Here is a 27,851-nt window from a genome sequence, read left to right as displayed (position 1 = left end):
GGCCTTCGGCCGGATTAAATCAGGCCTACCCAGATGATCTAGGATAATCTCACTTGCTTGGTTAACTGCCTACAGGCTTAAATCACGTTGGCTAAATACCTTCACAGATTAGCGTCTGATTGGGTAAACGGAGACAGCAGCCTGGCCAAGGTGACGGCTTCCAATGACCGTCCCCCTGTCCGCAGAAGTCGCTGCCAATCTAAATGGAAGGCTCTCTGGCTGCAGAGCATGGGCTTCAACGGTCGCGGGTCCCAGGCCCTAGAGCCCAGGCTCAGCAGTTGTGGCCCGCAGGCTTTGTTCCTCCACGACATGTGGGATCTCCCTGGTTCAGGGATGGAACTACATCTCCTGCATTGGCAGGTGGATTCTTTACCACTGAGCCACCAGGGAAGCCCCTCACTTCTTTCCTTTTTAGAAGATACTTATTTGGCTGTGCTGGCCTTCCAGCGAGATTTTCCATCTCTGTTGTAGCACGTGCACTGTCCAGTGGCAGCACGTGGGATCTTAGTGCCCCGAGCAGGGGTTGAACCCGGCCTCGGCCTACAGTGGAAGCGTGGAGTCTCAGCCACTGGACCACCGGGCAAGTCCCCCATCTGTCTCGCTTCAAACCACCCTGCACGATCAGTGCCTGGGATCATCTTTTAATTGAATTTCTATAACTCACCCAACAAAGTTTAACCACCTCAAAGTGACCAGAGTGACCAAATTCATCTCCACCCCGCTCCCAAACATTTTCATCCCCAGAAGGAAACCCGGCGCTCGTGTGCCAGCCCGCCTCACCTGACCAACCTCCCCGCCCGCCAGGGGCAGTCTTAAAACCAGCCTGGACAGCAGCGCCATCGGGGAGTCAGCAGGGAGAAGCCAGGCACTGCAGAGCCTGGCGCCCTGGCGCATCTGCTGCGGGCAGAGCGGCGGGCGGGGGCTGAGGGCCGGCCGCTACTCTTTCACAATCTTGGGGGTGTAGTCGGGTTTGACAGCTTCGGCAAGTTCCCGAGCGTACATCTCGTATCTGCCGGTCATCTGAAAGCGAAAACGGCAGGACTTTGCGCGGTTCCCGTTTGGTTCTCAACGCCCTCATTCGCGCACCGCCGCCTGCTGCCACTAGAGGGCAGCTGTGGGACAGAAACGCGGCCGAAGGCGGGCCGGAGGCCAGGACGGCCTCAGGCTGGGGTTCGGAGACGCCCCGCGCCCCGCGTGTGACCCTCCGACCCCGGTTCCGGGGCGGAGGCCGACGTGACTCACGCCCCAGCGCCTCCTGCTGGAACACCTTTGGGATCTTCCCCTAGAAGGTGTGGCGGGCTCCCAGGCAGCGGGGAGGAGGGCCGTCCTGCCCCCCTGCGCCCCCCAACCCGAGAGGGGCTTGACCTGCCGCCGATCCCTGGCAGGAGTGGGCCCCCCGGATCCACACCCCGGCGGCCTGGCTCTGGAGGGCCATCCGCTGCACGCGGCGTCTCATCCCGGCCGCGGCGGCTGGGGAGAGGCCTGGAGGGGGCCGTAAAACCCACCCAGGGCGACCACACCGCCCCCTCGCTCCCAAGGCTCTGACAGGACCTGGTGCCCATCATCACAGCCTGGGACGGCTTCCGCTTTCAGAAAGTTACTAATGAGAAGTCATTCGGATTACTGGCTCCGGCTTCCCATCCGTGCGGAATCGGCATCAATCTAAGCTTCCCAGGAGGACGAGAGACAGGAGACCTTCACGTGGGCAGCGCCCTGTCGGTCTGGCTGGCCCCGGGCACCACCCCCCAGCCCGCCCCCACCCCCGCCCAGGAGCGCTGGGCAGTCCTCCCATCGTGACAATGTGACGTGTATTTGTGTGTATGATCTGCTGAGAAGTGGGCGCGGAGTTGGTGGAAACAGCCTGGGAGGCTGACACGGCGACACTCCATCTGTGTGCCTGACGCGCTGTTTTCCGGGGCGAGGGGTCCCAGGCCGCAAGCACCCCGTTCTAGGAGGCGGGCACTTACAATCCTTGGAGACCCGCCACCTTCCTTACAGGGTGTCAGGTCCCCAAGGCCTCCTGTTTTACAAGCGGGTGCATAAGGCAGGGAGCCGAAGTGGCTTGCAAGGCAGCGGCACCGCCTAGGCCCACTTCCCTCCTCGACCCACTTCCCTCCATTGTCCGGGCCCAGACTTGGGGCCTGGCCACAGGCAGAGCCAGACACACACATTCATCTTGTGCTAAGTACAAGTGCCTGGGAAGGAAAAGAGGATTAGCGAGGCCAAGCCACTCTACTCTCTGGACAAATGAAATTGAGACGAATCTGCTCGGAGGCGCCCAGAATCTAATAAATCAGATGAGTGGAGAATTTATCGAGGCCTGCTGCCCTGGGCAGCGTTTGACCCCGTGGTTCCCCTCCTAGGCCCCAGCCCCCGGCCTTCTGCGCGGCTCGGGGAGGGGGGCCCACACGGCTGGCCCTCAGGCCGCCCGGAGCCACGCAGTTCTGGTGCTGGGAGCAGGCCAGCTGCGCGGAGGAGCAGGGGCCTGGACACCCACCTTGAAGCCCCAGATGTCGTTCACCTGCCGGCAGAGGTTGAGGTCCAGCTCGGCGACCAGGAGCCCGTCCCGGGTGCGGGAGAGCCCGGGGGTGCGGCTGCCGTCCGGGGCCGCCACGTAGCTCGAGCCGTAAAAGTAGCCGAAGTCCCGGTGAGCTGCGGGGCAGCAACCGCAAGGCCCGTGAGCGCATGCAGACACGGGTGGTCTCCGCACCCATGTAGGGGAGATGCCCAGGACGAGGGCCCCCACACCCTGCCCAGTAGCTGCTGCGGCCCCGAGGACCTGCCTTCCTTGTCAGGCCTGGACGCCCCGCCGCCGGCTGCAAGTCGCCCTCAACACCCTCACCTCTGCCCCCGGAACCTTTCTTTTTATTATTTTTAATTAATTTATTTCTATTATGTATTTGGCTGTGCTGGGTCTTAGGTGCAGCACATGGGATGTGTTAGCTGCGGCATGCGGGATCTTTAAAACTGAAATGAAAATGCTGTTTTATTGATATACATACATATATGTATATAGTTTGTTTGCTTATTTTTCTAGTTGTGGCATACCGGATCCTGTTCCCTGACCAGGGGTTGAACGCAGTTCCCCCGCACCAGGAATGCAGAGTCTCAGCCCCTGGATCACCGGGAGTCCCGCGCCTGGGAACCGTTCTGCAGGCCTCCCTGGCAGAGCTGTTGGTTCCCGGCTCCAGCATCAGCCACCGTGGCAAGGGAGTCATGGGGCCCCGACCGTGAGCTCGGCCCTGCCCAGCCGTGTCGCCCTCACCCCGCTCCGGGCCTTGGGCTCCTCACCAGGAAAGCGGGGTGCCCACCGCCCCGAAGGTGTGCGGGGAGTGTGCGGGTGCCGCCCAGCGCCGGCAGGACCCCGGTCCTGTGACAGGAAGCCCCGTGGGGCCGGAGGCTCCGGTCTCCCAGGCCTCAAGTCGGGGGATCTGAGCTCTTTCAGGAGATCCTGCTGTGGGACGCACGGCTGCTCAGCCCCGCTCTGCTTCCCAGACACCTCCTTGGAGATGGGGGTGGCCCCCTCCCACATTCCAGGCCAGAGAGGAGAGGCCGGGCGTGGCGGATTCCAGCCCTGCCCGCAGAGCCAAACAAGCTGTGGGTTCTAGGAACCCAAGGCAGCCATGCTGGGCTCTGGGGGCACCTGGACAGCTAGGGGTTGAGGGGTGTGGTCTGCAGGGTGGAATATGCACCCCTATTTCAGGGAGCTCACAGGGGGTGCCCCAACAGCTTGGCTCATCTCCACCCCAGTCCCCACTCCATAATCTGGGGTGCCAGGGGGTCACAGGCCCAGGGTCCACACGAGGCGGGTAGGGGGGCAGGTGTGCAGACACGGTCTGTGGGGTGGGTCCTGCTGGGAGACAGCAGATGGAGAAGGGACAGCCAGGTTCTCCCCCACCCCCCTCCAAATCAGCCCCACGGAAAGTCAGCTGGACGCACCTTTCTTGCCATCCCCAGAGGTGAACTCGTTTGGGAAGTGCTCCTGGGAAATAAAACCAAGGTAAGAGACACTTGGCACGAGGAGTGAAGACCCCTCCTGCCGACGCTGGGAGACGTGAGAGATGTGGGTTCGATTCCTGGGCCGGGAAGATCCCCGGGAGGAGGAAACGGCAGCCCACTCCAGTGTTCTTGCCTGGAGAATCCCATGGATGGCGGAGACTGGCGGGCTGCGGTCCATGGGGTCACAGAGAAGCGACTTAGCGTGCATGCACAAGACGCACCTCTAGGGGGCGCTGGCGGGACGCTCACCAATGTTAGACGGGGCAGGCCTTAGGACACAGTCCCAGCCGTGCCCCCCGGGTCCCAGCCCCAGGGGGAAGAACCCCGATTTTGCCTTTGGGAGCTTATCGTTTGCCGGGAGAAGAGAAAGCCGTGGTGGAGACTGGTTCCCCGGGGCCGTGGAGGGCATCTGGGGCTTCACAATGCCCAGCCTGGGGGCAGCGCAGGCCCCAGGGGGTACCCGCTCTCGATACCTTCCCCAGGACCGTGCATCCAGCCGGGAGGGGGCGCCGCGTGCGGGCTGGTTAAAACACCAAGTTTCTTTCCTGTAGATCCACTTAGGGTTATCTCGGGCTGATCAGATGCTCTGATTAGAGCCTGACATCTGATTAGCAAGAATGCGGAAGAGGATTTGTTACGTGGTAAATACCCGGTGTTTGTAGTCAAATCTTTCAGTGCCTGAGGTCAAGGTTGGGGGGAGGACGGGAAGAAAGCAGGTACTGGGTGGTGGTCATGGGCCGAGAGCCTTTGAAAATGGTTTCAGCTGCAAGCACAGCAGGGCTCGAGCAGCGCCAGCTTTCCCGGCGACAGGCCCAGCCAGGGTCCCCATGCCGGGACCCCGGGGTGTGGGGCGTGTGTGCCCAGAGGGGGTGCGACCCCGGGGTCCCCACCAGGGCCCCCGCAACTGCCGCTCCTCCCGCCTGGCTTCTGCTGGGGCAGTGGCTGGGCCTGCTGTCCTCATCCCTCTGTCCGCTCCCCTGCTGGGGGTCCCCCGGAGGCCGAGCCTCGGGACTCACCCGGCCCACGCGGTTGATGGCGCAGGTGAAGCAGTGGTTGGCGATGGCTGCGTTCCTGGCCTCGATGGGCCACAGGGACTCACTGTGCGAGAGGAAGGAGAGGGACCAGCTTGCCGACCGCCCAGCCTTTGACTCACGGATGCTCGGCTGTGAGCTGCGGCCGGGGTGCCAGTCTTGCTCACGGCGCCCACAGGTGACCCCACACCCACCACCAACAGGCCCGCTCGTCTCGGGCTCGGGCCGAAGCAGCCGTGTGGAGGGCACCTGACGCATCAGCCGCAGCCCTGGATCAAAGCCTTGCCTGGGACTCCCCGGGCGGTGCAGTGGTTAAGACTCTGCTCTCCCACTGCAGAGGGCACAGGTTCAATCCCCGGTTGGAGAACTAAGATCCCACAGGCCATGCAGTGCCATCAAAAAAAAAAAAAAAAGTTTCCTCTTCTGAAGCTTCCCCAAAGAGAGGCCGTGCAGACAAGCATCGGCTCACAGCTTTGGGAAACATCCATCCCCTTCTCCGGCAGCTGAAGCGTCTGGCAGAGTAGAGGGTGCTGCCTGGCGGGACCCCCTTAACTGCTGCTTCTGCCTCATTCCCTCCTGCCAGGTGGGGTCAGGAACTCAACCGCCGCCCCCCAGGCTAGTAGACGTCAGAAGGGAGCTGGGGGCCTGGGGGCCTGGGGGCCTGTGTGCCCCCCAGACCCTACCCTTGTGGTACAAGTCATATCCGACTCTGCGACCCCGTGGACTGTAGCCCACCGGGCTCCTCTGTCCATGGGATTTCCCAGGCAAGAATACTAGGGTGGGTTGCCATTTCCTCCTCCAGGGGAATTTTTCAGACCCGGGGTGGGGGGCATTGAACCCTCAGCTGGCGGGTTCTTTACCACTGGAGCTACCAGGGGAGCCCTGCCATGCCGCCTTGCAAAGCCGTCTGTCTCTGCAGGGGAAGATTTCAGGCCCGGCAAACAGTAAACCCGAGAGGAATTCAGGCTGAAGGCAGGCATCACCTCCCCTGAGCTGCCCCCCGCTTCCCTCTTCTGAACCCCGAGCCTCGAAGCAGAGCCCCCATCCCGGTTCTCCTACGGGCACAGGACAGGGACATCCCCACGTGGGCACAGCTGAGCTCCCCAGGTCCAGCGCCTGTTGGGGGTGGGGGACCCGGTGGGAAACTCTGCTCTGGCGGACACGTGTCCGTCCACAGCCCACCAGCAAAATGTGCCACGGAATTCAGCGGGCCTGCTGGCCACTGACGGTCTGAGGAACAGCGCCATCGGGGTTCTGGATGCAGAGCTGCGATCCCACTCAGAAACGGGCTGCCTGGGAGCGGAGGGCCCCGGAGCCTTCCTGTCAGCATGCACCTGGCTGAAACTGGGGAGTAGGTGGAGGGGTGGGTGGGTGCTTGTCACAAGCCTAATTCTCAGCAGCGTTCACGAGTCTGGAGGGGGAAAAAAAAAATCCCACCCTTGACGGAGGGACTCATTTTCCTGTTTTTCTCCCCCTGCTGCTCGGCTGAACTGACAAAACTTTTAAGAAAGGATTTTTACAGAAACACGCCCGTCGCTGACATTTTCGGGAATTAAATAGACAGGTGCGGAGCGGGCGCCACAAAACACGTGTCTTGCGGTTCTCCAGGGAGGATGAGGGGGCCAGGACCCAACCCCCAGCCGGCAGGACACCGAGACTCTCAGATGAGGCCGGAGGTTCCTGAGAGCTGGCCCCTGAAATCCATCACAGTGGGGAAGGGGAAGGGTGGCCCGAGAGGGTGGGAGGGCGGAAATCTCTGACCACTCGGGCTGCAGGGCTCGCAGGGTGACTCGGTTCATCAAACCGCACTGTGCCTCTACTGGGTGCTCGGAACTGGGGGACCCTACGTGCGGACACCCTGCCCACTCCCGCGACGTGCCCATGTGTTTGCACGCGCCCGTGTGTGTGTGGAGGGGTAGGGGTGCTGATACAGGAGGCGGGAGACGTCAGAGAAGGGGATGGGTGCTTCTAGAAGCTGTGAGCCGAGGCTGCTGTGCAGCTGGTGGGTCCTGCCGGGCCTCATGCTTGTAAACCCTCAGCGTCGATTCCACAAACAACCCTTCAGGATTTTAAGAAATTCACCCTGTGGCCCCTCGACCTAGCGAACCACCTGTTGTACCGTTTTCCACACTCTACCGCCATCCTCAGCAAGGAGAGTCTTGGCAGGGTTCTGACCCCAGCCTGGAAACGTCCTTTCTGCTCACAGGCGGGGGTCACGGAGCTGTGTTAGCCCCGGGACGGCTGGGTGATAACCGCTGGGGGAGAGGAGCTGACCGTGACCACTCTCTCCCCTCCGGCTTTTCCCTGTTGTCCATCACATGGCCCTGAGCAACGTCAGGCAGGAAGCCCTCCTCTGCTCTCGCCACCGTGCCCTCAAGCCAAGGTTTTCAGGCTGTAATTATCTGGTCAAGGGTGTAAGGGCTTCCCCGATGGCTCAGCGGGAAGGAATCTGCCTGCAATGCAGGAGATACAGGAGACACGGCTTCGTTGGGAAGATGCCCTGGAGGAGGAAATGGCAACCCACTGCGGTCTTCTTGCCTGGAGAATCCCATGGACAGAGGGGCCTGGTGGGCTACAGTCCACAGGGCCGCACAGAGTCGGACACGACTGAGCGACTGAGCACATAACAGGGTGAACGCTGTGGGAGCTGCTCAGACCTGGGGCTTCCAAAAGCCCCAGCTCCCAGCAGAAACGCATCCTCCTTGGAGGGCACAGGTGGGTGGGATCATGCTGTCCAAGGAAGGAAGACGGACAGCGTTTAATAAGCAAGGACATGAGCCATCACCTGTGCACCACGTTGAGCAGCTTCTGTTTGCTTAATTGGGGCTGATAAAAGCCCGGAAGTGCTCCGTTGGAGAGGTGACATCTGAGTCCAGGCTACGGCTGTGTCCCTCCCAGCCTGAGTGCGGCTGTGCATGGGGGGGTGGCACTGGCTTCAGGGACCCCTCTGGGGTGATGCAGCTCGCTGGGTGTGTAACACGTGGCTGGCAGGAGGGGCTGCTCCGGGGCGTCTGTCCAGGCTTGCTGACTGGACAGCCAGGAGCCACTCTTCCTCACGACTGTCAGGGGACGTTGTCACAGTGGCCACGCTGCCCGCTGCCTCTCTGGGGGTGGGGAGGAGACCCCAGACGTGACTGCCCCCTTGCGCCCGAGAGCGCCCCCCCCCCCCGATACAGACAGGACGGGGTCGTTCTGTAAGGGACAGCCGTGCAGATCAGCGAGCTGAGGGAGGGGGCCCCACTTTCAGCAGCAAGTTCGAGGTGAAGTGACGGCCACATCCCCACATTTAAATTTCGGAAATCTTGTGGTGAGCGAGGGCAGGAGTGAAAGGGTGGGCCCCCAGGGGACTGCAGGCTGTCCCTGAGCTGCCCCCCTCCACTGGGGACAGAGACTCCCCTTCCCCGTCCCCGCCACCCCCCCGATGACACAGCAGATCCCGGAATGCTCTGGGGGAAGTGAGCTGGGGAGAGAGGCATTCACACAGATGCCCCGAGCTCTCCTGCTCCTTGATGAGGCAAAGCTGGAAACCACCCGCTGCTGGGGAGGGCAAAGCTACGAAAGGGCTCTGGTGCCGGTCACTGCAGCCCCGCTGCAGCCCAGCGAGTGCCCCGGGGAGGCCCCGGAGCCCGCCACCCCCTTCCCCCCACCGGCCTGTGACAGCAGCTTTGTCTGCTCAGGGATAAGGCTAACACCACATGGCTGGGTAAACACAGATGCCAGAGACCCTTGACTGATCTCTCAAGGACCCCCTCAGCTCGGACCCCTCCGTCGTCACCCGCCCGTGTGGGACGGGAGGGGAGCCAAAGCTGCTCAGGCAACCCCCGATGCTCCGGCCCTAAGAAGGGGAGCTTTCCCGAATCCTGCTGGCGTCCCTGCCCGAGACCTCGCCACAGCCAAGGACGGTGCTTCGTAGCATGGCACTGCTGTTCAGTGTGGGTGTCCGAGTCTGCGCGACCCCCGGGGACTGCAGCCCGCCGGCCTCCTCTGTCCATGGGGATTCTCCAGGCAAGAATACTGGGGTGGGTTCCTCTGCCCTCCTCCAGGGGGATGATCTTCCCGACCCCGGGATCGAACCCGCATCTCCTGCGTCTCCTGCATCGGCAGGTGGGTTCATGACTCCGTAGCACCACCTGGGGAAACCCCTTGGCTTCGAGGGGGGACTGTAACGGACGCTTAAGCTGGCTGACCCTACCACTCACCGTCCCGGGGCTCAGGGGCGTTGCACATCCCGGCGGTCACCTGTCTGCTGTTCACCCACCCCGCCTCTGCGCCCCGAAACCCGGCCCCCAGGCCCCCGCCAAGCCCCCTGGGCCCAGTGACCTGAGCGCTCCGATGGTGGCGGAGGGGTTGAAGATGATCTCGGCCCCGTTGATGCTGTACATCAGCCAGTTGAGAGGGTGGTGCCGCCCGTAGCAGATGTTGACGGCGATCCGCCCGAACTGGGTCTGGAACACGGGGTGGCCCAGGTTCCCCTCCATGTAGTATGTGGACTGGAAGACAGAGGGCCGCGGGCGGGTGCTCTGAGCCGCCAAGCTTCCCTTTTCTTAGGCTTGGCAGAAAAATGAAAACATCACCCGTCCTCCCTAAGGGACACTCCTGGCATGACTCTAAACTCCAAAATTTCAGACCACTTATAAACTAAAAAAAAAACACCAAACCTGAAAACCAGACACATCACGAACAAGCTTACCCGAGGGAGGATCACCGTGGCTGGAGCACTTGCCCACAGATCTGCGGTGACACGTTAGAAAGTCCCCAGAGCTTCTCCCCGCGGTATGCCAAGGATAAACTGGGCTGAGGTTTCATCCCAGCACCACTAGAGGCTGAGGCGTGTGGCCGACGTCCACACCACCCATCTGGTAGGACAGCTAACCGCTTAGGCCCTGAGCACCGGCCGAAGCCCCAGCCTGCACACCTGCGCTCAGACGTGCAGCCCTCACGGCCACCTGACCCCACGGGGCCACAGACAAGGACCCCTCCCCCGAACAAGGACCAGACGTTGACGGACGAGGCGCTCGGGCCTGCGGGGCCCAGCAATCACTCCACGCTTGTGACTACCGCTTCTGGTTTTAACTTATGTGCTACTTTTTTTTTCTCTTTATTTTTTAAATTATGGAAGTGTGATAAGACACTTACAGGAGATTTGGAAAATAGAGAACAAAGTTACTTACGGTTCCCCTATATATTACAATTATTTTTTTTTAAAGTAAACTAAGATTTTTAGCTGGAGTTTCAATATCAAACTCACAAAAAACTGAACAGAATGAATATCCAGAAAAGCAGAAGGTCATAGTAGACCTGAAAACATGCTCCTTACTTTCAAGAAGAATTCCACGCGGCCAACTCAGGTTATATTTTTAAAAATATTAATATATGCAAGAACATAGCCCTCTGTGCTAAAGACATGTGGGGACCCGCCCGGGACTCCCACCGCACCCCAGCCGCCCGCGTGACGCAGGGCGACGCGGGGAAGTCACACCGCACGGCGGCCGGGGTGCTCACGGGCCCGGGCGGGCGGCTCACCTCGTTGAAGTCGCCCACTCTGGGGATGTGGTTCTTCCTCGTCTTGCCCAGGACCGCTCCGGAGCTGGCAACGACCACAGCCGTGTTCCACAGGACGTCCCCGTGGTCCGAGTCTCGCTCCAGGACAGGAGACACCACCACCATGCCGTGCTTCCTCGCCAGCTGGAAAAACAGACGTGGCATCGCCCTCCTTTCAAAGCACTCGTCGGACGATTTTACGGACGGACTCGAGGGTCCTCCTAGATCGTGTCTGGGTTTCGAGCTCTCTCTGTGCTTGTCCTTTTAAAGACCAAATGCCAGCGCTGTTCTGATGCCCAAGCTTAGCTGCATAGGAACCGGCATCGTCCTCGGGCACTCCTTCTGGGAGTGGAAGGATGATGCAGCTGCTGTGGAGAACAGTAGGGCCACGCCTCCAAAGTCAAACCCAGGACGACCACAGGACCCCCTAATCCCACTTCTGCTGCTGCTGCTAAGTCGCTTCAGTCGTGTCCGACTCTGTGCGACCCAATGGACAGCAGCCCACCAGGCTCCCCGTCCCTGGGATTCTCCAGGCAAGAACAGTGGAGTGGGTTGCCATTTCCTTCTCCAATGCATGAGAATGAAAAGTGAAAGTGAAGTCGCTCAGTCCTGTCCGACTCCTAGCGATCCCTTGGACTGCAGCCTACCAGGCTCCTCCGTCCATGGGATTTTCCAGGCAAGAGTACTGGAGTGGGGTGCCATTGCCTTCTCTGAATCCCACTTCTGGATCTCCCCAAAGACCTGAAATGCGTCCTTTTTCTCTTTCCGCTACAAGTGAGAAGAACCGTCTCTTCCTTCACTTCATTTACTACGTGCCATGTCACAAACAGCGGGACACGACTTAGTGACCGAACAACAGCAACGTCTGTGCTAACAGGCGAAATGCGCTTCCTCTATTCTTTTTTTAGATGTTTTTTTCATATGGCACAATTCCATGCCATCAGTTTGCATTGCTTGAATATGACATGATCGTATAATCTTTTTCTCCCAGACATGCTATAATTCCATCTTTGATTTCTCCTTGAGCCACGATCTAGGAGAGAGAGTTTCAGTCTTCCAGTGGCCACATTTTCACATTGCTCTGCGTTGTTGTGGTTTATACTTTGACGGGTGGTTGCTGGTTGTGTGTAATATCGGCCTGGGATCGGCTGGTGTGCAGGATATGAGCTCCCCAAGCAGGGGCTGAGCCCTGCCCCCGGCAGGGAGAGTGCAGAGTCTGGACCCCTGGACCGTCATGGAAGTCCCACTCTCCTGATCCTTAAGCAGTCTACACTTCAACAGTTCTAGTCAGAATCAAATGACTTGACATTTCCATGAGCCCGGGGTTATATCAGCAGTATGCGGGTTATATCAGGATTTCTAAAATACTGAACATAGCCCTGGGGACCTTTCTAGTGTGGCTAAGGCAGATTTCCTAATTCTAAAGGGTGCAGAGAGCAAAGTCTTACGTTTTCCAACCCTGGGACCCCTCAACAAAGATCACAGACCCTGCAGTACAAATGAAATAAAAGCAAGCCTTAACGCCACTTCCCACAGACCTTCAGACCCAGAGGCAATAACGAGACAAAACGAGAAAAGCAGAGAAGGAGCATTGACAAGGGTGTGGAGACGGGAACCTTCATAAAATGCCAGCAGGAATATAAATGATGTTGGGTTCCCCACGGAGTTAAACGGAGCTGCCACAGGGCTGGCAACTGAGCGGGAGAGTGTGAGCGCACACCGCATCCCCAGCAGCGCTGCTCACACCAGCCAAGGGTGGAAGCAACCCCACCAGATAAAGCGTGGCGTGCACATGCAGTCGGAGAAGGCAATGGCACCCCTCTGCAGTGCTCTTGCCTGGAAAATCCCACGGACGGAGGAGCCTGGCGGGCCGCAGTGCCTGGGGTCACAGAGTCGGACACGACTGAGCGACTTCACACATACACGCAGCGGAGTAGTTTGTCATTTTGTTCAGTTTCTGAGTCACGTCCAACTCTTTGTGACCCCATGGACTGTAGCCTACTAGGCTCCCCTGTCCTTCACTATCTCCCGGAGCTTGCTCAAACTCATGTCCATCGAGTCGGTGACGCCATCCAACCAGCTCATCCTCTGCTGCCCCCTTCTTTTCCTGCCTTCGATCTTTCCCAGCATCAGGGTCCTTTCTGATGAGTTGGCTTTTTGCATCCGGTCGACAGAGTATTAGAGCTTCAGCATCAGTCCTTGCGACAGATGTTCAGGGCTGATTTCCTTTAGGATGGACTGAACGGAGTATTATCCAGCCCTGAGAAGGAAGGCAGTCCTGACCCACGGGTAGAGTGGCTGTGGTCTCTGACGTGGATGAAACTGAGCGCGTCGTGCCGAGCGAAACCAGCCGGGTGCAGAAGGACCAGCAGGCAGATGTGCCCTCCGGTGGGACATCGCACGTGGTCGAATTCACAGAAACCGAGCGGGACGTCAGCTACGGGCAGCTGCAGGCGGAGGGGAGCTGATACGCGGCTGGAGGGTTTCAGGGCTACAAGACGACAAGTTCTGGAGGCCTGTCTCGTCGCGCTGGGAAGGCGCTCAGCACGACGGAGCTGTTTGCTTAAAAGTGCTGAAGGCGCCCAATGACGTGTTCTCCACCAGCGTGCACGCTCAGCCACGTCACAGTCACCGCGTGGACTGCAGCCCGCCAGGCTCCTCGTCCCTGAAAGCACCTAGGCGAGCATACTGGAGTGGGTTGCCACTTCCTCCTCAGGGGATCTTCCCAACCCAGGGATCCAACCCTCCTCTCCTGCATTGGCAGGCGGATTATTAAGCACCAAGCCACCTGGGAAGCCCTTTTAGTGCAATAAAGAGAAGAAAACAAGGGATTTCTGTGGCAGTACAGTGGTTAAGACTGCACTTCCTCTGCAGGGGCACAGGTTCAACCTCTGGTTGAGGAACTAAGATTCTACATGCCTCTTGGTGCAGCCAAAAAAAAAAAAAAGATTAAAAAAAAAAGGAAAAAAAATCGTCATATGTCTCATCTACCCAAAAAAACTCAGAAACCCAGAACCCAACCAAACACAACTCTTGGACAGCAAATTCCTTTTGTCTCAAATAAGAACTACAGGATCTGGGGGCCAGGAGGAGCAGCCGCAGCTGGTCATCTGTCCTCAGCTCTCACCAGCCCGTCGCCACCCCCGACCCCAGTGACAGGACAGTGACGGCACAGCAGGATGCCAGCAGCCACGAGGGGGCGGCCGTGGGTCCTGGGGCCCTCGATGCAGACACGGGTGCCTGGAACCAGCGCGTTCCCACCCTCCTTCTGCCCTTTCTTCCTCCCGTCCTGGTTCAGGCACGCCGTCTGCAACCACTTCCCGCCCCGTCCTTGTCATCTTCTTGTCCAAGGCACAGAACCAACCGCCTAGTGGCTGGGAGATGTCCCCCTACAGCCTGGGAAGAGGGCTGCTTGGAATCACGGCTCCGTACTGACAGGATCACTGTGGTCACAGCGCTGCTCCAAAAGCCCCGGAGTTTCCGCAGGAATGAAGGGAGTTTTCCGAGGTGAGAATGAGCATAAGCCACCATGTGGGACGTCATGGGGGTTTTTGGGGTGACTGCTCCATGAAGACGCATTTCAAGGAGCATAAAGTCCATCGCTTCAAAGGGCAGCATTCCGTGGGTTTCAGTACACTCAGAGTTGTGCAACCGACACCACAACCTAATTTTAGAAATTTGTCAACACCCCAAGTGGAAACCCCGTCCCCGTGAGCATCCCTGCTCATCCCTTCTCCCCGCTTAGCCCCTGGCAGCCACGGACCTGTACTCTGCCCCAGCACAGCTGCCCTTCCTGGACAATGCATGTAAACAGAATCTCGGAACACACATTATGAGGTTTAAATAAAGAAAAATGAGGCCCAGTTTCTACACTGATGAGACGGGCCACACCCGTCAAGCCCCGGCAAGTGGGGTAACAGGGCTCTGGCCAGGGACGCGGCCTTGACCCTTGTCCCCAGGTGCCAGGGCCGCCTCTTGCCGGCTGCAGACCCTGCTCTGGGCGGGTCACCCCCACGCCCCCTCTGTGGGCTGCAGCTCCCTCAGTTAAAAAGCCACGAAGGGGAACTTCTCTGGGGGGTCCAGTGGGGAAGAATCGGCCTGCCAAGGCGGGGAACACGGGATCGAGCCCTGGTCGGGGAAGATCCCACCCGCCGCGGAGCGACTGAACCCGTGCACCCCGACTACCGAGACCGCGCTCCAGGCAGCAGCGGGAGCCGCCACCGCCGAAGCCGGCACCCCGGGAGCCCGGGGCCCAGCTAGAGAGGAGCCCCCGCTCGCCTCGACGCAGCAACGGAGGCCTCGCCAGCCATGAATAACACCGGCTCATTAGTGTCGTTTTTAAAGAGGCATGCGGGGCCCCTCTGGCTCTGAAGCTGATTTCAAGTGAAAGGGCACTTAAGGGAAAAAAAAGGGCAATAAACAGTCGCATCTACTCTTATCTGGCAAAAACAGGGCCAGGCGGGCGCACGCGCCCTGGGGCAGGGCCACCCGGCCGCGGCGGCTGTGCTCTGACCCGCACGTGTCCGGCCGCCCCAGGCTGGCTTGCCGGCTGAAGGCCGGTTAACGTCCTACCTCCTGACAGAACTTGATGGTCGGCCCGTCCTCTGCTGACTCGGCAAATTCCGTCCAGGGAAGCTTCTCTCTCGTACAGAAGGCAAAGGGCATCGCTGTGGAGAGGAGAAAGGCCAGAGTCACACCCAGCCTCAGGGCCTCCGAGAGGGCCCCTCGGCCTGGTGTGGGCCTCTCTGGGCCTTCCGGGCCCACACCCGGCTGTGGACGACGGGCAGACCCTCCCCTTTCCCGGCTTCTAGGGGTGAGGCCAGCCATCCCGCCTACGATCTTAGACACACTTGCAGCAGAAGGCTGAACAAACGCTTGCACACCCAGGCTCACAGCGGCCGCAAGATGGAAACCCGTGTCCCCCCGAGGATGAATGGCTGACGGTGGTCCACCCACTCGATGGGACACCGTGCTGTGTGCTCAGGCACGTCCGACTCTCTGTGACCCTGTGGACTATAGCCCGCTAGCCTTTTTCATCCATGGGGATTCTCCTGGCCAAGAATACTGCGACGGCCAGCCACTTCCTTCTCCAGGGGATCTTCCTGACCCAGGGGTCGAACGCACGTATCCTGCATTGGTGGGCGGATTCCTTACCGCTGAGCCACCTTATTCAGCCTTAAAAAGGCAGGAAATTCTGACTCTTGCTCCAACATGGGTGAGCCCTGAAGACATTACATGCGGTGAAATAAGGCAGACGGAGGACAAGCGCTGTACAGGTCCACGCACACGGGGCGCCCAGGACAGGCGGGTTCAGAGAGACAGTGCGGAAGGACAGGCGCCGGGCCTGGGGCCGCGGAGAACGACAGGCTGCTGTTCAAGGGCTGGAGCATCAGTGTGGGCGGATGAGAAAGCTCTGCATGTGGACGGTGGCGATGGTCACACGACAATGTGAATGCACTGAGTGTTACAGAACTGAACCCACAAAAAAATGGTTAAAATGGTAAACTTTATGCTATGTCTATGCTACCGTAATTTCAACCACACACACACACATATAGGGATCCCCTGGTGGCTCAGCGGTAAAGAATCCGCCTGCCAATGCAGGAGATGCGGGTTCGATCCCTGGTTGGGAAGATCCCCTTGGAGAAGGAAATGGAAATCCACTCCAGTACTCTTGCCTGGAGAATCCCATGGACAGAGGAGCCTGGGGGGCTACAGTCCATGCGGTTGCGAGAGTCAGACACAATTTAGTGACTAAACCATATGTGAAACAATTCTGTACAAGGTACAGCCAGAAACTGCTGGCTGACCTGCAGGCTGCTACAAGCAAGGCCGAGGCTTCTTGGAGATGGTGTCCGAGGGTCCCCGAGGACGGTGCCGGGACCCTCCCACGTCAATAGGAATGCTCCTTCTCCCGGGGGCCGAGGCCTCTTCAGGAATGAGGAAAGCCGTTCGTGTAATGACCCCAGCAGAAGTCTGGGACACGCTGGATGGGCTGAGTGCTCCCCGGGGATAAAAGCATGATTTCTGTCCTCTCTGGATAGATGATGCCCCACCATCGAGAGGGCTAACTCAACAGGAAGGTTCATAACTCGCTGAGGTACATACACGTGCAGTAACAATTCAAAGAATGCCAGGGCACCAGATTCTCGATGGAGGTTTCCTCTGTAGGGCGGGGGGCTGGCAGGGGGTAGGCACCGGGGAGAACGCACTCCGGCTGAGCGGGCTCCGCCCCCCTCGCGCACACGCTTGCACATCCGCCGGTCTGACGGCACTCTCCTGCGTCCCCAGCGAGCTGGAGCCCCGGCCGCGTGGTCACTGGCTCTTCTGGATTCATCCTCCAGGTGATCTCTTCCGTACCCTTTGCCCGCTTCCTGCTGAGCTGTTAAGTCTTTTCCTTCGTGACTTGGAACACGGAATTCCTTCTTCGGACCAATTCCGTGCAGAGTTGGCCCTCTGTACCTGTGGGTTCCCCCACCGGCTGAGGGTGGAAAATGTTTGGGAAAAAAAAAAATTCCACAACATTCCGAAAAAGCAGAACTTGAGGTTGCCACACAGAGGCAACTATTTACTTGGCATTTACACAGTGTTAATGCCGCTGGACGGCTCTGAAACCGACCGGCCTGCAGGGAAGGTTTGTGGGAAAGCTGTGGGACGTGGCCGAGGAGGAATCTACCTGGTTGCAGCACGGGCCGTGTGTGGCCTCTTTGTGGGTGAAGATTGTCAACTGGCGACCACAAATTGGCACCTGCCTGGGGGGCTTGCCATCTACCTCTGCAAGGAGATGATTGTGCTGTGGTAGCTGCTGACCCTCAGCACCCCCTGCAGGAGTTCACTGTCAGAGCAGAAACGGGGCACTGTGCCCTGGGAAACTGGCAGGACAGGTTTTCAGGGAGTTAGGTGTTCTCAGGGGCTGATGTTACGAGCCACCTCCTGTGTGCCCTCGTGTCTAGAAAAGCTCGAAAATCCTTCAGTGACGACTGTTCCCCTGAACTGAAGCTTCACGGGACCAGCAGAAACTTTCTACCAGAAAACACACGCATGCACTGCCCCGTGACCAAAATCACACAGAGACTGCCCCCCCCCACCCCTTCGGAGCAGCTGCTCAGAGCTGAGGTGCTGTCTCCTGGGCTGCAGCCCTCATATTGCCCCCAATAAAACTTAACTCTCACGTGGTGCTTTTTTTTTTTAAAGTCATCACAGCCTTTCCCAAACCCAGGCCGTGTGCCCAGCACGGTGCCAGGCCTGGTGAGAGGCAGCCTGTCCCGATACCCCTGTGAAGTGAGTGACTCCTCATCCCACAGAGGAGGAAGCGGGGCACCAGGCTCCCCGGTCCCTTCCAGTCCCTGGCAGCCTGGGCGACGGTGGCACCTCAGTCACCTCGGCCGCCCGGGACGTGGCCCACGGAGGCAGCGGAGGGGCAGCAGACTCTGGCAGCAGCCCCAGGGGCCTTGGCACCCGGCTCGACTCCCCAGGCTCCTGGGGTGAAGACGGATGAGCTATTTTAAGGAGGCCAACAAGGACGCTGTTGATAACAAAGAAAGATCCTTAGTGACCGCTCACTCGCAGCTTTCAGAGCATTAGGAGAGACTCAAGTGCCCCAAGAGGATAAAACCTCCCTTTCCGATTTCATTTCAGGTTGCTAAGCTCTCCACATTTCTCCATTTCCATTTTAATGGTTTCTTTTCCTGTTTTCACAACCCCTGTAATATAAACAAACGTTCAAAAGCAGCATGTGGAAGGCAGGTTGGGGGAGGCTGGCTGCAAAGTTCTAACCACATTTTCCAAATCAGAGGGAAAAGGGGGGTCCCCCATTCATTGAACCAGTGCTCCTCAAGGCAGGTTCTGGACTTAGACCCCGTCCTGCCCTCAGGAGATGCCAGCCGAGATGCGGTGCTCAATGGGAACCTGGTGGGGCGCTCAGTTCTGTGCAGGGGAGTCCCCAGGGCCCCCAAAAGGAGGGGGTGTCCACATTAAACCTTGATGGATGAGTGGGAGTTTTCCAAGAAAGAGAAGTTGGTTAAACGATCCAATAAATATTTTTAGCATCTGTCATGTACCAAGGATTATTCAAGCCACTAAAGACAAAATGGGGGTAGGAGAAAGAATGGACAGAATGTGATCCATGCAAACCACGGGATATTATGCGGCCATGAAAAGGAAGGCCAGTCTGATGCTCGCAACAACACAGATGGATCTTGAAAACACAATGCTCAGTGGGACAGCCAGACACCAAAGGTCAGATACTGAGGTTCCATTTACACGAGGCCCCTAGAGCAGTCGAATTCATAGAGACAAGAAGTAGAATAGAGATTTTCAGGGATGGGAGCGTTACTGATGAGTTAGTGCAGAGTTTTGGCTGGAGATGACGAAAAAGTCTGGGTCGAGACGGTGATGACAGTTAAAACAACTTTGCGACTGTGTTTAACACCGCTGACTTATACATGTACCGATAGGAGCAACATGCATGCTTTACGATCAAAATTTTTTGAATGTTAAAAAAAATGGGGGTGGGGTGGGGATTGGGATGGGAAAAATTACCACCACCCAGGCGCTGACCACATGGAGTGTACAGTCTAACGGAAGACACAGACATATCAAAAGTGTCAGCCGAGAGTGCAAACACACACGTGCCGGGAAATGTGAAGAGCGGGATGACCTGCCAGGCACCGGAGGCAGAAGGGATGCACACCTTTGCTCTCTGCTGTGTGTGTGTGTGGGTGTGTGTGTGTGCACGCGCGCGTGTTCAGTCGCTCAGTCCTGTCCGACTCCTGAGACCCCATGGACTGCAGCTGTGCACAGCCTCCTCTGTGCAGGGATTCTCCCGGCAGGATGTTTTGCGAGGAAGAATTAAAAGGCTCAGAGGGGAGCCTGAGGCACATGAGGAGTGGGTTCCGGGGTTGCTTGTGCTGTTGACAAAGAACCTCTCGAGGGATGAGAAACAAAAGGAGATTTTTAAGAAATCACGTAGCAGATGCTCTCGGCGACGTGGAGATAAGACAGTGAGGTTTTGCAAGCAGCAGAGAAAGTGTGGGGAGAGGGACTTACTCCACGCCTCCTGGAAGCAGATGATGTTGACTCCACACATGGCAGCCACCTCCACGACGGCCTCCATGCGTCTGTGTAGAGCGGTGACCTGGCGAGTCAAACAACGAGCGTGAGAGCCCATCGGGTTCTACTGCTGCTGCTAAGTCGCTTCAGTCGTGTCCGACTCTGTGCGACCCCATAGACCGCAGCCCACCAGGCTCCCCCGTCCCTGGGATTCTCCAGGCAAGATCACTGCAGTGGGTTGCTATTTCCTTCTCCAATGCATGAAAATGAAAAGTGAAAGTGAAGTCGCTCAGTCGTGTCCGACTCTTAGCAACCCCATGGACTGCGGCCACCAGGCTCCTCCGCCCGTGGGATTTTCCAGGCAAGAGTACTGGAGTGGGTGCCACTGCCTTCTCCTCAGGTTCTACTGGTTGAGGCCAACTTTAACGCTCATCCTCCACCGGGCCTGCTGCAGGAAGACGCACGGGGTGGGAGGTTCTGGGATGGGGGACAGTCTTCCGGCTCGAAGCCGTGGGCAAAGGCGGAGGGGCAGAGGCCCTGGGGTCCCCCAGGCGCTGGACGCCGCCTCGCTGAGCTTCGGTTTTCCCTGTCTGGAGAATGGGGAGAAGGCTGCCCGCCTCGTGGCATTGCTGAGATGTGAGCTGCTTGCTGAGAGAGGGGCCCACCACCCTCCAGAGCCCTCCCCCGGGTCACCTGCCCCTTGGCCCCAGCGCTGGGACCCGGTCACTCAGGACACCCTGTGTCTGCGGCTGTGGGGAGGCCCAGTCCTGCCAGGTCTGTCCCTGCGTGTTCCTGATCTTCCCAGGACGCCCAGCGGCGCCCTCTAACAGCACGAGCCCCCTCCCCCGACCTGACCTGCCTCTCGTGTGTTCTCATGTGTCGTCCACGGCGGGGCCGAGAGTCGGGGTGCGCGCGCCCGCGGCGGGGCCGAGAGTCGGGGTGCACGCCCACGGCGGGGCCGAGAACCGGGGTACGCGCGCCCCGACAGCGGCACCGCTCCCCGCCGGGCCTTCCCATCCCAGGACCCCACGAGCTCCTTGGGACTGGCATCCTCAAATTCTCCGTGTCCTCAGCCCGCGGTCTGGCTCCCAGGAGACATTTGGAAGTTTTTTTGTTTAGAGACAGACCAGTGGAACCCGGTGGGGCCAGGCTGAAACCCAGAGACACTGGGTCTCCCCACTACAGGGCCCCGCAGATGCTGGGCTGGGAGCAAAGTTCTAGGTGCTGGAGGCGGGGTGGGGAGGCAAGGACCACATCCCTGACCCCCCACGACCTCCTGACAACCCGGACTGGCCAAGGAGACAGATTTGCAACCCGATGGAGGCTGGGCGGATGACTCCCGCACCAAGGAGCGAGGCAGAGGCACACGGGCTGGACAGACGTGTGCTGGCCGGAGCCCAGGAGGCAGGGCTCCAACAGAGAGCGCAGGAGCCCGGGGGCGGCCTCCTCCCTGGCAACTTAAGTTCCACCCCAGGAGAGGGAGGCAGAGAAAGGGGTGGGAGCCAAAGAAAAAGAAAAGAAACATGGCTGGAGGGTGGGGGGGGGCACACCAGGGCAGAGCAGCCGGTCGACCACCCGGGGACCATGGTCAAGTCTCTACAGGTGGGAGAGGCCTAACCTGTTTCACCACGGGGGTGTCCGCGGGGAGCGGGGTCCTGTTCTGAACGAGCCCCACACGCACAGTCCGGGGCCTCCTCTGCTGCTCCGCGGCGGCCTCGAACGCATAGCCCTGCAGCTCGAAGTCCCCTCTGGAGGCGGCCTCGAGAGCAGCGCCGGGCAGGTCGAGCTTCCTAGACGCAGGAAGGCAGAGGGCAGGTGAGCTGAGCCGGTCCGCGGCACGTGATGACACTCACAGTCGCTCCTCCGGCTGAGAAGGGGCGCGTGCGGCGTCCTGGTAGGAAGGCACAGGAGCTGGCCAGGGCCGCGGCCACGTGTGGGGAGCTGGCGCGGAGCAGCAGGACGGGGGGGCCACCCACCCCCAAGGGCCCCGGCGGGCAGAGCGGTGAGGCCCCACAGAGGAGGGCCGGGAACCTAGTCAAGAGGTTGATGTTCAAGCTGCTGAAATCGGGGGCGGGGATTAAAGTCTCAGCATAGGCGGGAGGGGACAGAGTCCCCCAAACGTCTGTGGACTGGAGTCAGAGGGCTCTGTGAGCTGGGGGGGGGGGGTGCGGTCACAGCAGGTTGTAAGGAGACAGGCGAGCAGGAGGCCAGGACTGATGGCAGGACGGAGGGTCACGAGCATCTGGGGACCCCTGCCCTGCTGGGACCACCAGCAGAGAGGGCGGCTCCCAGCCCGGTGCCGGACGGGCGAGGTGGGGCCCAGGCGTCCAGACCGAAGGCTGAAGGGCTCATCCCGGTGTGTGGTTCATTAACAGAGGTAAGTGGATTATTGACAAAACCTCCCACCAAAGTGACCATGGGCCGAACGGCAAACACTGATGCCCGTTCCATGCCCCCGCCCGGGGTGGAACCTGCAGGAGAGGGCCCAGGAAGTGCTGACCATCTAGGGGGCGAGAGGGTTACGAAATACCCCGAGAATGCCTCAGAAAATCGCCTGACAGCCGTTATCTAATAATACTCCTCTCCCACTTTGAATCCCTTTCTTAACGACTTTTCTTTCAAAATCACAGCCCTGTCAGCCCAAGCCCCCGGTCACCGCCCCCCTGCCAGGCGCTTTCCATGACGGCTCCCTGACAGCTTGGAGCTGGGTTCCGCCCCTGACAGTCAGCCTGCTTTTCAAACTCGTCAGGGCTCCGTGCGCTGCGGCGGGTTAGAAATAGCTGCAGAGCACACACCTTGCCTCCTGTTGCTGTGGGGGCCTCAGAGACGGTGCCCCGCCCCCCAGGACAAGTCACCGCTGCAGCTGGGGGGCCGGGCAGGCGGCCCGTCCTCAGCCAGGAGGAAGACGTCGGCTGGGAAAGCTCGCCCAAGGTCCACAAGCCCCCCAGCTGTAAGCTGGTCCTGCAGCCTCTGGCCGGCCCGCCCCACCCCAGCTCCCTGGGGACACCCAGCCCTGAGGCCGGGTGCCTGGAGGCTTTCCCTGCCCTCCTGTTATCCTGGCCTGCCATCACCTGGCCCTGCCCCACGTCCTCCTGGAGAACCCACCTGGCCCTCAAGCTGCAGCCCCCAACCGTGTCCCATGTCCACCAAGGGGCTCGGCTCAGGAGGTGGTGGGGCGCCAGACAGCTGCGGCGGACGGAGCCCAGCCAACAGGCCAGGACCTCACACGCGGGCTCTCTGCGGCCCTCAGCCCTCCCTCGGTGCCTGCAGCGGGCTCTCTGCCCCTCACCCTGGTGGCTGAGGCCCCACCCTGAGGGCCTCACTTGCGACTCCAAGAAGGAAAGCCCGTCACTTCCTGTCCTGGCCCCACAGACCCCTTTCCAGTGGGGTCAAGGCAGGCCTTGCCCAAGGGAGCCCAGCCCCTGCCTCCTTGGCAACCTCTGGCTTCTGGAACTTCTCCTTCCCTTCTAATGGATCTGCATTTTAAATAATTAAACCAGAGCTTTGTTACAAAAGAAACACAGGCTCGTGGGGAGAGAAAGAAATGAAAAATCAAACAGTGGAGAATGTCAAGTGAGTTCCCCTCCGTCCCGGATCTGGAGACAGCCCCCTCCACAACGTCTCCCGCTTCTTTCCCACATTTTTCCGTGTGTGCCACACGCACAGAGGTGCCCTTCTGTGCACTCCACTCTTCCGTCTGCACTCTTTCGCTGGGCACGACACACGTTGGGCGCCACTCCCTCTCTCCTGCAGACCGGCCACAGTTCCCCGTGACAGCTGTTTGAGGCTCTCCTCTCCTGTTTAGGAAGCACCAGCCTTCTGACTGCTCAAGCCACCTGGACTCCCTGAGGTCCCCATCCTTCCAGACCTCCTTGAGCCGCCCGACAGCCTGTGCCCAGTCTGAGCTGCCTCCTCGATACTGGCCCTCGGGTCCTGCAACCTCTCATCCTTGCCTCTGGAGTCTCCCACAAAATCTCCGCTTCCTCTGCCCCCTGGACTTCTCCTCCACACCCACCCCTTCACCTGCAATGGCCGTCCCTAGGACAACCCCAAGCCAGCGCCCCCACCACCTCTCTGGAGTCTCTAACGGGCCGTGGCTGACCTGTGCGCCCCTTCCCCCAGAAAAGATAGCCCAACGTCCTAACACCCAGAACCCGTGACTGAGGACTTTTGGGGAAAAACAGGGTCTTTGCAGACGCCATTAAGGATCTCAAGATAAGATCACTTGGTATTACCTGGGGGAGCCCTAAAAGGCAGTGCTGGGTTTTAAAAGGAAGGCGCAGAGGTGAGACATGGGGAGAAAAGAAGACTGTGTGAAATCAGAGGCAGAGGCTGGCGTGATGCCGCCACGGGCCAAGGAACGCCAGAAGCCGCCAGAAACCAGAAAAGCCTCGGGAGGGCGCTGCCCGGAACCTTTGGAACCGTGCCCCTGCCAACACCTTGGCTTCTGTACTTCTGGTCTTCAGAACCACGAGGGTACATTCCCCTGGTTGAAGCCATGCGGTGTACGGTCATTTGTCACAGCACCCCACCGCGTCGGCCTGCCCCCCAGCTGCACCTCATCAGGTGAACCCACACGGGCCACCCAAGGGCCCAAGCCCCCTCTGCCAGGCTGGCTGTATGCACCGCCTCTTGAGACTTCCGGAACCCTTCCTCCTCTCTGCCCCCAGGCACTCTACCCGCTTTAGGCCTCTCCACCATCCACCTGCTCTTTGCAAATGCTCTGAAGGCTCCCAGCCCCATCAGGACAATCCTGCCTCCTCTGCAGAGGAGGAGCCCCCAGGATCCACCCCGACTACTCCTGCCTCCTCTCCTAGGCGAGCCCCCACAGTATTCTACACCCACAGCCCCCAAACGGGCCTGTCCCCTGCTGTCTGCACCTTGGCCCGGAGCAGCTGAGCCCCTTCCTGTCTCCAGACCAACTCCGCAGTCTCTTTCAGGACGCAGCTGAAGCCTGGCGCCCCAGAAGCCTTCCCCACTTGCCCCAACCCCGTCCATATAAAACCCCCCAGCTCTCCCTGCACACTTTCTTGCAGGGCGGGACAACCATCAAAAGACGGAAAGCCCCTCGAGGGCAGGAACCGTGGCTAACTCATCCTAGGACCTCTAGTGCTTGAGACAAAAATAGACGCTCAATTAATGTTTGTTGAATGAATAAATGCTTCTTGGTTCTGGCTGTCTTAAACTGTGCCTTGACGTTCTTCGGGGATTTCATCTGCCTGGCACAAGCAAAGGCCCATTTAGCTCACTCACTCAGTAAACACTTGCTAAGCGTCACCTTTGTCTCGGGGGCAGTAAGCACTCAGAGAGAAGCCCGTCTTGTGTGGAGTGAAGGAGGAGTCTAGGGGAGGACTCCATCAGGCCCCCACAGAGGCAGCCATACCCAAGTCAGGCCATGAGAAATGAACAAAAGACTTGGTTGAATATATTTTTTATGTGGATAATTTCTTTAAAGTCTTGATTGAATGTGTTACAATATTGCTTCTGTTTTGTGTTTTGGGTTTTTGGCCCCTAGGCAAGTGGGGTCTTGGGGTCTCCCTAGTGGCTCAGACAGTAAATAATCTGCCCGTAATGCAGGAGACCTGGCTCGGATCCCTGGGTCGGGAAGATCCCCTGGAGAAGTGAATGGCTGCCCACTCCAGGATTTTTGCCTGGGGAATTCCATGGACAGAGTTTACAGTCCATGGGGTCGCAAAGAGTCAGACACAACTCAGTGACTAACTCTTTCACTTTTCGTGCAGGATCTTAGGTCCCCAACCAAAAAACCGAACCCATACCCTCTGCACTGGAGGTGGATTCTTAACCATGGGGCCTCCAGGAAAGTTCCATGAACAGATGAACTTTTAAATGAGTAAGTTTCTATCTTCACTTTGCAATCTGTTCATAGCCAAATCCCACCCAATCATAAGTACAAATGGTTAAAACCCCAGAGTGAAGCTTGGAAGGGCTTAGCACAGAGTGGAACAGAATCAAGAAGAGGGAAAAGTAGAAAGAGTGGAAAAGGGGGGACCACTGACTCAGTTACTGTGAGCCGAGCCCCAGGAAGAGGCCTGGTGGTCACTGATACATGCAGTGTGGCTTCCACCCAATCCTTCCCTACTCTGGAGTGATCCAGATGTGCACACAGAGTCCTTCCCACAAGGCAGCCTTTACCCTGAGCTCTCGAACGGGTCCTGGCCTGTCACCTACGTGGGAAACTTACTTCTCTTTTCCCAGCACTCTCTCTGACACCCACAGGCTCTGTCTTTTCCCAGGGGAACGTGCCTACCTCACCTTTAAACACTCCCTGCTTCAGGGCACCTTCCTTAGGAGCCCCAGTTCTCAGAGGTTTCCCCCATCGTGGGCCTTCACAGGTGCCACGGAAGGCAGTAATCCAGCATCAGCCCACTGGAGGGGCCAGGGGGGTCGGCAGTCCCGGGCACCCCTCTCTGGGTATGAAGAGCCCTTTTGGACACAGTTCTGTACCACGCTAACCCCAAAAACAGCTGCTCTGCCTTCACCATCCACTAGCTGTGGAAACACCTGGGGCTCTGAGGTCCGGTCCCCACCCCTGCCAGAACGCCACACGAGCTGCTGGCTGGGACCCTCTGATCCAAGTAACCCCCTCCAGTTTCAGGGGAGCTGCCCAGGAGCCTCAAGGCCACTGCCACAAGGTCAGGGAGTGTGTGGTGTGGCTGGATGGGGGGAGCCCACAAACGGGCAGGAAAGTGGAAGGATGTCTGGTCAGGAGTTGCATAGGGTCAGAGTTCATTTCTAAGGGCCGTGGGAACCCCTTATAGAGTTTTAAGCAGGATCTGAGTTACATCTTCCGGTTGCTTTGAGAAAAGTGGACCGAAGAGAAACCGGAGCAGAAGGGCAAGTGTCTTCCAGCCCTGCACTCCCGGCGTGCAGGAGTACACTGCCCTTGGAAAGTCCCAGAGATGCCCACAGCAGGCTGGGCGTTAGCTCCGAGCGTGGGAGCCAACTCCCGGGACCTGCCCGTGGGAAAGGTCCCTTCGCCAACCAGATTCAGGGGCCTCTCCGTCCCAGGACCCGCCAGAGGCCGGTCACTGCGGGAAGGAGGAGCTGGGGGCAGGACCTCCAGTGGGCCTGGGGTGGGATGGGGGCTCTGGCTGGAGGTACCGACCTAGACAGCCAGCCAGAGGACAGGCCTGGTGCCGGGGGAGAAGCGGGCCACTGGAAGCTGGAAAGAAAGCTGGGTGCTCACAGGGAAAGCACAAGAGAGTAAAACTGTCCCTTCCCTCCAGGCTTGTAAGGGTCACGCTGGGTTGCACACCTGAGGTCCCATCTATAGAACTCAGGGTCTCAGCTCCAATCCAGGATTCACCACCGCCCCTGCAGAGCCCTTCAGACCCTGAAGCCCCCTGTCTGGTCCCCCAGACCAACACCCGCTGGCCCCAAGGGCCTCCCAACCCCCACCCCAAGCTCCCTGCCTGGCCAGTTGGGCTCCACGCACCTGGTCTCTTTGCCATAGAGAAGGCGTTTGACCTCCTGCAGTTCTGCGAGTGGCAGATGTTTTTCCAAGCACTGCTCCAGCGACTCAAACCCGGACCCGGCCATGGCTGAAGTCCGCACGTTTGTCCAGATCTAGACTGCCTGCTGCCCTTCGCCCCCGGGGGGAGGAGGAGGAGGTGGCAGTGGCCAGGCCAGCACATGCGCTCTGCCTTCTACCCCCGTGCCCTCGCCCCGGAGGACTCCTGCGGGACCCCGCTCCCTCTGCTCACGCCCCTGCGGGGCGCAGCCAATCAGTGCCCGGGGCGGTGTGCAAGGTGACCGGGAAGGTGAATGGACCCTCCCGCCGCGCCTCGGACTCCGGCCCAGCGCCCTGGACACGGACTGAGGGCACCGGAGGAGGGGAGCCTGGGCTGGAGGCCGCGCCGCCGCCCTCCGAGGCCTGGTTTCTAGAGTTAAGGGAGGAAGGCCGCGCTCCCCTACACAGGGACCCTTGCACCATCGGGTGGCCAATAACCATGGAGCGGATGCGGTCGGCGAGGGGGGACGGGTGGGTGTCCCCACGGGCTCCCTGGGTGAGATGGGGAGGGGATCTGGACTGCCTCCCAGAGGCCAGGGTGAGTTCCCCAGGACGTGAGGAGCCCCGGAGTCCGGCCCACCCGAGAGCCGGGCAGTGCGGCCGGATGGGGCAGGCGCCTGCAGGGACGGGCTGGTCAGCCACTTGCAGGCCCGGCCACCCCGGACGCGGAAAGAATCGTCGCGGAGTTGTTCGCCCGT

General features: G+C 59.4%; 1 protein-coding gene across 2 annotated transcripts; it reads right to left on the bottom strand.

Annotated features, from left to right (window-relative positions):
• Window positions 1-621: 621 nt before the first annotated feature.
• UPB1 (beta-ureidopropionase 1) lies at window positions 622-27,274 on the bottom strand. 2 transcript variants are annotated; one of them, XM_027566153.1, is made up of 10 exons: window positions 27,079-27,266; window positions 21,241-21,412; window positions 19,620-19,707; window positions 15,144-15,238; window positions 10,554-10,715; window positions 9,351-9,520; window positions 5,016-5,097; window positions 3,940-3,982; window positions 2,498-2,652; window positions 622-1,020 (listed from the first exon to the last, which is right to left on the bottom strand). In XM_027566153.1, the coding sequence occupies exons 1-10, from the start codon at window positions 27,180-27,182 to the stop codon at window positions 937-939; spliced, it is 1,155 nt and encodes a 384-aa protein (XP_027421954.1). In that variant the 5' UTR covers window positions 27,183-27,266; the 3' UTR covers window positions 622-936. The 2 variants fall into 2 exon arrangements, with proteins under 2 accessions (XP_027421954.1, XP_027421955.1); XM_027566154.1 differs by lacking the exons at window positions 622-1,020; window positions 2,498-2,652 and adding an exon at window positions 2,975-3,454 and having other exon boundaries at window positions 27,079-27,274.
• Window positions 27,275-27,851: the final 577 nt, after the last annotated feature.

This window comes from Bos indicus x Bos taurus, chromosome 17 (assembly GCF_003369695.1).
Source record: "Bos indicus x Bos taurus breed Angus x Brahman F1 hybrid chromosome 17, Bos_hybrid_MaternalHap_v2.0, whole genome shotgun sequence".
NCBI classification, from domain to species: Eukaryota; Metazoa; Chordata; class Mammalia; order Artiodactyla; family Bovidae; genus Bos; species Bos indicus x Bos taurus.
This window is presented reverse-complemented; position numbering and strand designations above follow the sequence as displayed.